This window comes from Neovison vison, chromosome X (genome assembly GCF_020171115.1).
Source record: "Neovison vison isolate M4711 chromosome X, ASM_NN_V1, whole genome shotgun sequence".
In the NCBI taxonomy this organism is placed as follows: Eukaryota; Metazoa; Chordata; class Mammalia; order Carnivora; family Mustelidae; genus Neogale; species Neogale vison.
The window spans coordinates 35,713,817-35,723,055 of record NC_058105.1 but is presented as its reverse complement, the minus strand read 5'-3'; the positions used below and the strand labels follow the sequence as shown (position 1 = coordinate 35,723,055).

The 9,239-nt window shown below is 40.6% G+C and overlaps 1 protein-coding gene across 1 annotated transcript in view; it reads right to left on the bottom strand.

The window, feature by feature from the left end:
• Window positions 1-229: 229 nt before the first annotated feature.
• The window catches only part of LHFPL1 (LHFPL tetraspan subfamily member 1), a 37,606-nt gene continuing 28,596 nt past the window's right edge, over window positions 230-9,239 (bottom strand). The window contains exon 3 of the mRNA XM_044235278.1: window positions 230-411. Coding sequence (XP_044091213.1) covers window positions 230-411 — 182 coding nt within the window. The remainder of the gene's footprint in view (window positions 412-9,239) is intronic.

Below are 9,239 nucleotides of genomic sequence, written 5' to 3'. Positions count from 1 at the left end.
CACCAGTTAGGCAAACATTTGAGAGAATCATTGTTCTTGATGAATTTTGTAAATAAGCACTGACCCACTGGCTTAAGGGAAAGTGAAAATGAGTGACTGATGATTTAAAAAGCATGCAAACATGAGGCTACACTACTAGCAGGTGGTTAGCAAGTGACCCAGTCTTAGTGCCTCTTCTCAAGGCCATCTTCCTTTCTCTTTCCCACCCTCTCCAATCTTCTGCCAAACCTCAAGATTTGAGGCAATGGTCAAGCTCCATGGCATAAGAATTGGTGTTCCTCATGATGCTTTCTGCCAACATGACAGGCTTGGGGTTTCTTCCAGCAAAGCAAGAGAGCCAGGTGCAGATCAACATGGCTGCAGCTGCTCCACCTCCAGCACAGTAATAGGCCCAGCCAAGCCGACAGGTACCTGTAGAAATAGGGACAGAGACAGGAGGGTTGGGTTGTCTTCTCATACATTCTCATTGGGGTATTAAAGTTAATGTGAGCATATGAAACAGTGAGTGCAACTGGGCCTCCTGTTTCCCTCTTTCCTCTTTTGCTGATGGTTGGTATTTGCTTTACCAAGAAATTATAGAATTTTATTCTGTTACAGTAGGAATCTGGAGGTGGTGAGGGTGGTAGCGGTGATGGTGCCATAATGAAACTGATGACAAGAACAATTTGATCAAGTGTCAAGAATTATGCTAAACTCCTGAGACATACATCTCATTGACCATTACAGTAACTATATGAGATATGCACTCTTATTATATCTGTTTTATGTAAGATGAAGTAACTAAGGCACAGATTAAGTTAATTGTGAAAAATCAGAGACCTAGACAGCAATAGAGTCAGAATATAAACTCTGGTTAATCTTGACTCTAAAGCTTTACCTTTTTCACAACATCGATGTACAGCCGTGCACAGTCTATTTCCAAAGAATTGTATTCTGCACCATCAGGAGATTTGACAGGCACAAAAATAAATAAAAATCCATTGCCCCTTGTTACATGCCTCTATCTTAACCTACCCTTTCAGCATCCAAGGAAGAAATATATTAGAATCAAGGTCAAGCTTGTAAAGCAGTAGTTTCAATTTAAAGGGTAATAGGGAAGGTCACCTGCTCAAAAACATCCACTCCACCACCTGCCTTTCTATCAGAGGTAGATTCTGTCCTTTGAAGTATTTATGTTTTCTCAGAGAATTTTCCCTCAGAAAATGTCAATGCCCAAAGAAAGGAGAGCTATTAATTTATAAGGGAATAGAGTAACAACTAATTGTTAAAATAAAGTGCCTAAGCATATAAGACGCTAGAAACTCGAGAAGATGCAGTGATAGAAAATTGTAGAAGGGCCCTGAGAAAAGAGGTAGACAGTGACCTTCACCTAACTCACAGTCCTACAGAAAGCTAGTCCTGACCATTGTCAGTTAGCTGGAGATGTCAAGATTGATCTTGATAACTTACTTTTTTAAAAGATTTTATTTATTTATTTGTCAGAGAGAGAGGGATCACAAGTATGCAGAGAGACAGGCAGAAAGAGAGCGGGGAAGCAGGCTCCCCGCTGAGCAGAGAACCCCATGCGGGGCTTGATCCCTGGACCCTGAGATCATGACCTGAGCTGAAGGCAGAGACTTAACCCTCTGAGCCACCCAGATGTCCCGATATCTTACTTTTTAATAACCAATTGCTTTTGTTCACATGGTGCTCAGTGAACTTTAATTTTCCTTCTTTTAATTGACTATTTGGCATGTCACATAAAGAATATAGCATGGCCCCAAGGTAGGCTCTTCGCTCTTCCATTCAGGCCAGCCTAATTTATCCCAAATTTCTCACCTCAGAAATAGTGTTCCTACCACCACCAAAGTATTATCCATAATGTCTCTCCTGCCAGAAACAGCTTCTTCCCTCTTATTCATCAATTCATATCTTCCTCAGAACACTATCCAGGACTTTCAGGAAACTTTTCCATATTAATCCCAGTGGGCTCAAGTCACCTCAACCAAGTAGCCCTCTAGGAGTTTATCTATATCCCTTACATGGGTGTACCTGTTGGATAAAATGTTGGGACGAAAGTTTGCATATGACATATTTTTTACTGCCCTTTACCCAATTCTAGGCTGTTGACTCGACAGTGCAGATGTATTTGTTTTTTTCTTGATAATATCTCCTAAGCTCTATTAGCAGTGGGTGCTTACTGTGCATGTGTTAGCCTAACAATACTCCAAATATGGGTACACTTGCATTTTTAATCCTCAACATACAAATCTATGGCTTAAATTTTTTATTAAAGTTATGAAACCAGCTGTAGTATTATTCTATTTGTTTCTGGAATGTGCTATAGTTCTTCCCATCATAAGACCTATGCCTACTTTCTTGCTTAAATTGCTTACTGCATATGTACATGTACACAAATACTTCCCACCACTCTCTTTGCCTAGTCAGTGTTCAGTCATTCTTCAAAACTCAGCCCAATCATTAATACCTGACCTCCTAAGTCAGATTCCTTCATCAAAGGTTCTTGTTAGTACTGTGTATACTTCCTTCTGTACTTGAATCCCTTATCCCCTGCCATGACAATGTCAAAGTTTAGTTCTTCAGAAGAGACAGTATTTTACCAATAGATGGAGGCAGTCATATAACTCTTGAAATCCCAAGGTCCCACCCAAAATTATACTGAGAGCCAAACTATAGTAGATATGGAAACAATGCAATCCTTAGATAGAGTGAATTTGAAAGTGAACCCTTCTTAGAGAAAATAATTCAACTATCCACAAAGTGGCCTCAACATGAACAATAAAGGTGGGCCTCTGGAAAAGGTAAACTGAAGAATACCATAATGAGGTAATCAGCCAATAAATTTGTATCCTCTGTCTACCTTGGCACACCTCCTTTTAGACATACACACATACTTATTCACTAAAAAAAGGGACTTTTATATAATGCTTTCAGTTTCACAAGGTGAAAACTCTATATATGGGCAAACCTTCAACTTCCACCATCCTCAAGAAGAAGCTTGAAGGTTGTATTTTACCCAGTTCACAGATATGAATGTGAGGCTTAGTTCATAGCCCTAGGAACTCTCTCGGAAGAAGAGAGGTAGAGGCAGGGATCCAGACCAAATCTCTTTACTCTCAAAGTGTTACTCTGTCCTCTCTATTGGTTTCCTCACCCTCCCAAAGCCATTTTTTCCTCTTAGAGGACCCTTGACCTATAAGCCCTGAAGAGGGGGTTCCTAAGTTAATTAGTAATACATTTACCTGAGCTTCTCCCATAGCCCTCCTAACCAAAATCTCCTGTGCTCACATGGTAGAGTAGAAGGAGCCAGCCCTGGAGTGGACCCACTGTCAGGCAATTTCCTTCTCTCTGGCATGCTCCCAGTCTAATCTAGACAAGGCATCAGAAGTCTCACTCTGTGTCTTCAGTTACTTGTCAAGTCATCCCCCTATTAGAGTAGCAGGGATATTTTTATTAGATACATGCAACCTAGACCAGGGAAAGACTTGTTTCTGTAAATGGAAGGAATAAATGTATAGCATGCCATTACCCCAAAGCCCCAGGCAGGAAGAAAGCTGACAGAGTGGGTAGCTCCAGAGTGAAGAGCTGGCTAGAAGGGCTTCAATAAATCTTACTGAAGTCATGTCAGAACTAGGTATCACAGAGTTAGGAGCCAGCACCAAAATGCTTCCATGACCACACCAAATGCAACCAGTTTCTTCTCACAGAGACTCCTATTAGGCCACTGAACAGCATCTAAGCTCCAGGCTACTGCCACCGAGGCAGCCAAGGAGAAATGGAGGAAACATATCTTCTATCCAACCCTTCCCCACAACCCTACCTGTTATTTGCTTGAGGGAATAGAGAGGTTATATCAGTAGCATTGCAAAAGGGTAGAACAAAGCAAAATTTTCCAGAACTATGTCTTCAAGTTGAAAGGAACTGTCAGTATTCACATACTCCACAGAAAGCGTGGACACTGGTCTGATGGCCTAGAGAGGAATTTGTGTTTCCCATGGAAAGGTACAAAATAGGGAGCAGTGATAATGAGATACCACACTTTACCTCCAGTCACCTTTTAGTGGCATGTCACATTTAGTGAAGTCCCATGGACCATCACCAATCCCTAAGTCCTACTCCCTAAAGCACTGTTTATTATTCTATTCATGTAACAAATATTTTATTAAGTACCTACCATGTGCCAGATATCTTGAATACACCATCTCATTCAATTCTCACAACAGTTAATTTTCATTAACAGCTGAGAAAACAGAATCTCAGAAAGAAAAGTCACTCTATTGACTTACAAGTGTCAGAATTCAGATGTGAGTGCCAAGACTGAAAGTCCATGGTCATCTATTTCAACCATGCTAGTAGAGTGGAGCCAAGGATACAAGTTACTATGGTCCAAGACTTATGGGAAAGTATGCCTTCAACTGATCACTTCAGCTCTCTGGGTCTCAGTTTCCTTTTCTTTAAGTGAAGGGAATTTTTCTGGACAGATTTTTAAAAAAACGTTTATTTATTTACTTGAGAGAGAATGAGGAGAGAGAGAGAGAGAGAATGCAGAGGGAGAGGGAGAAGCAAACTCCACACTGAGCAAGGAGCCCAATGTGGGGCTCAATCCCAGGATCCTGAGATCGTGACCTGAGCCAAAGGCAAATGTCTAACTGACTAAGCCACCCAAGTGCCCCATTGCTGGACAGATTTTTAAAAGCCCCTTCCAATTCAAAATTTCCATTCTACTATGAACATGATAAATGCCTTAAGAGCATGGAAATACTACAGGAACATCTAGGAAAAGAATTATTTGTATCTGAGAGAATTTAGGCTTAGGTAGTGTTTTATAGAGAAGATAGCATTTCAACTTGACTTTAGCAGTGGGAAGTGGGCATTCTATGCAGTTGGAGTGGTTGGTGTGACCAAAGTTATGTAAGTGAGAAAGCTGACAACACGTTTCAAAAACAGTACCCCATTCAGAGTTACTTCAGAAAAGGAGCTGTAGTTGGCAAATAATAAGCTGAATATAGACGAGGAGGACTCGTGAAATCTGGCATCTTTCCCACAAACAATAGGGAACAATGGAAATTTTCTGACCAGAGGATGAAATGATAGAACAAGGTTCCTCAGCCTTGGCACTAAAGATATTTTGGGCTAAAAAAATCTTTGTTGTATGGGAGTGAGGTGAGGTGGAGGGGGATGTTTGTCTTGTGCATTGTAACACACTGGCCTCTACCTACTAGATGTCTGCACCTTATCCCTCCCTCCTGAGTATGGAAACTGAAAATATTGACAGATACTGTCAAGTATCCATGGGGGTGGGAGTGGAGTGGCTTGCTTCCCATTAGGAAAGACTGAGCTAGAGGTATAGTTTGGGAAGGTTAACTTAAAATCTTTGTATGAAAGGGATTGGAAACAGTTGTATACTGTAGGAAGAAACCAGTTAACCAGAAGACAAGGATGCTGGTACACATCCAACAATACATAATCCAACAATACATAATGCTAGAGAACAAAAAAAAATCTGGCCAAATAGGTCAGTATTTTTGAGGTTAGGAAACCTTCATCTAGGCAAACATCAGATATTTACACTTTAAATTACCTCCAAAATGAATCTTGATAACCGAACAATTAGGCCAACAGAAAAGAATCTTTTTCTTAAAGAACAGCTGTGCATGGTTTCCTATTGACTTGGGAAGCTGACTGGAACTGAGACAGGGTCAGCTTTGAGCATTCTAGTATGCTAGCCCAGGGATGCTGGGGAAGGTCAAGGAGAGAGATCTCACAAGATATTCAGGAGAAAGTACTGATTCCCTGAGAATCAGGAGATAGGAGTCTTTGAAGAAATCTCTTAATCCCACAGGACTTCACCTATCTCACCTTTAAAATGGGAGAAAGTAGTTAAGTATCTGTCTAAAGACAAAGCAATAAAGACCAGATGTGTTCTGGAGGTCCTTTTCAGAAATAACCAGGCTCAATTCTGCCTCACCTTTCAGACTGACTGAACCAGTTCTGAGCCTCCATGCTAGAATTGTTCTCATGTCCTCAGAAAATAATTCAGTGAGTTAACATCACAGCTGGGGATTGTCTCTACATACATGCATAGGTATCTGTGAAGAGAAAGATTGGGCAGTAGGATAAGGGGAGAAAAGAGGTCCTAACTACAAATTAGCTTTATGCAAAAATTTCTAGAGGAGCCCTAAAAGAAGCTTGTTCCTTTTTGTGCTCTTCTGTATAATTTCTAACACTCTATCTGTGAGTCATTCTATTCCAGTGCTGAATTTGCTGTGACAAGATCCCTCATAAAAGTTATTAAATCATCACTCAGCAGTGGGCCTGACATTTAAATCAAGACATGTTGCTTTTATTCCAAGTTGCAAATCAAAATGGTTTGGAGCTTGACTCTATTTTCTTTGATTCAGCATTAAGTTATATTATTACATCTTTGTTGTTTAGAGAACAAATTGTCACTGGCTGCTACTTAAACTGACCCCCCCCCTCCATAGAGCACCAGCCCTATGTCCTTAGGGATATGGTGTCTGGCCATCTGTAAATGGATCATTATGAACTACTGGAAGGCGTAAGCCACAGGCTGATGTTTTTGGTGGGGTTTAGTACTGGTGTGGGCTTCAGGATTGGGAATCATAGTAGGGAAGAGTCTAACAGAGATGCTCTCTTTGCAGAATGCCAGCTTAGAAGCCAACAATGCTAGAGAACTAATCCAAAGAAAGAATTCCTGCTTAGAGAAAGAGGGATAAGGCATAAAGAGAGTAAACCCACTTTGGAAGACATTTTGACAATTTCTTATAAAACTAAAGATACATATACCATATGATCCAGCAATCATGCTCTTTAGTATTTACTCAAAGGAGTTGAAAACTTAAGTCCACACAAAAACCTACACAGTGATGTTTATAACAACTTTATTCATAATTGCCAAAACTTGTAATCAACCAAGATATCCTTTAAAAGGTGTATGGATAAATTAACCATGGTACAACCAGACAATGGAATATTATTAAACACTAAAAAGAAGTGAGCTATCAAACCATGAAAAACATGGAGAAAACTTAAATATATATTACTAAGTGAAAAGCCAATCTGAAAAGGCTGCATATTATAGGATTCTGACTATATGACATCTGAAAAAGGGAAAAAAAAACTATGGAGAGGATAAAAGAATCAATGGTTGCCATGAGTTGGTAGGTTTGGGAAGGGACGAATAGGCAGGGCATGGAGGTTGGTAGAGTAGTGAAAATACTCTGCATGATAGTATGATGGTGGATACGTGTCAATATATATTTGTGTAAATGTATAGAAGTTACAATGCAAGGGAACAATATTGTCATCAGTTTTATCATCTAACAAAACAACATATTTATCATCTAATATACTCCAATATCCAGGAAACTTGAGAGATACTGCTCTAGCCTTATAGGCATAATAAAGGGGAAAGTGACCCCAAGGATGGAGGAGGACCTGCAGTGGGAAGCAGCATATTGCCCTCAAACTCACCTTCCAGAGTAGATAGAATAGATATGCAAAGATGTCCATCTAGGAGCCACCTGGGGGACCTTCCCAACCTTTGTAATATCAGACCAGGCTGCCTGCACTTGCCATGCAGAGCAATCACCTCAGCTACAGAGAGATACCTAAGTTCCTTTAGAATTCTGTGGAAGGAAAGGGGAAGATCTAGAGAGAGATCAAAGAAAAGAGTCTAAAAGAGAGTCAATGGGGGTAGGTAGAAGAAGAAAAGAAAGGCAGGTGGAGTTCGTTTAGAAAACATTAGTATAAGATTAGAACACCAGAGAACCTGTTACATAAGGACTGAGGGGAGAGGCTGAGGTCTTCAACAGATCTCTTCCTAATAAAGGTGGGGTTTTTCCAGAGTAGATCCAGCTCAGGAAAATCAGCTGCTCTTCCCATCACTGTAGCACCATCTGAGCTTATGAAACCAGGACTGCAACCCACCTCCCAAACTGCTATTTGGTGTGTATGGTGGGGGGAAGTATAGGGTTGCTATTTGCTTATTCAACATATTTTTTCCATGGGGACCTGCATTCTGTGTTAAGCAGGCAGCAAGAGTTTGGAAGAAGCTGGTGGTCCCATCTGTTCAGAGAGATACTGCTAACTATAGGGTCTCCATAGGTAGCGGCATAAAAATATTTTCAATGCAGCCAAGCTAAATGAGGAGAGAACTTTCTCTGCTAGGTCCAGCACAGATGAATAATTGTAAAAAATAAGCACAGCCAATGAATTCAAGGGCAATTGCAAAACACCCTATCCATCCCCTACTCCACTATAGCCCCCAGCAAAAAGATAGCCAAAGCCATGAGGACAGCTTTCTTCTCACTCTTCAGGCTGGGCATGAATTTCAACAGCAGCCCAGATTGGAGGCCCAGAACCTATTAAAGATTCCATAAGCCTGTTAAGCTCCCTTGCCAGAGAAAAAGGCAAAACAAAAAATCCTTTGGAAATGTAATTCAATTCAGGTAAACGTGTTTTTTGTTAGTAGCCACTATTTCTAGCCACTTCCTAGAAAGTCAAGGTAGCACTCAGTGAAGAATCAAATCCTCATGGTGACAGAGATGCCCTGATAGGGTTGAATTTTTTTTTTCTCATACACTTCTGCCAAAAAATTTGAGTCCTTCCATTGAAATCTTTCCTGATACAAGTAAGCATTTGCTTCTGACCCATCCTTGTATGTTGCCAACCAGTCTTTCCTATTTATGTTATTTCCTGCATAGCTATCCTGAGTTTAACTACTCTGATCATCTTTTTCTTCGGTGGGTAATAAAAGGGAGTAATTAAGTCTCAGGTCAGCTTAGATTGTGCTTCTGTGTCTTTCTCAAGATTGGCCCCCACCTACCCCTGAATAAAACTTCATGTGACTCTGTGTTGTTCTTTATATAGCCCATCAGACTAGACTTGAAGAAACATTTCAGAAGAGCTTTGGGAATTGCTGTAGACTGAATGTTCATGTCCCCCAAAACTCATGTTAACTTCTAACATGCAATATATTGGTATTTGGAGGTGGAGATTTTAGGAGACGATTGGCTCACGAGGGTGAAGCCTTAATAAATGGGAGTAGTGCCCTTATAAAAGGGACCCCAATGAGCTCCCTTACCCCCTTCTGCCATGTGAGGACACAGTGAGAAGACTGACAAATATGAATCAGGAAGAAAAAATTCACCAGACACTAAATCTGCTGCCGCCCTGATCTTGGACTTCTTAGCCTCCAGAACTCTGAGAAATATAGT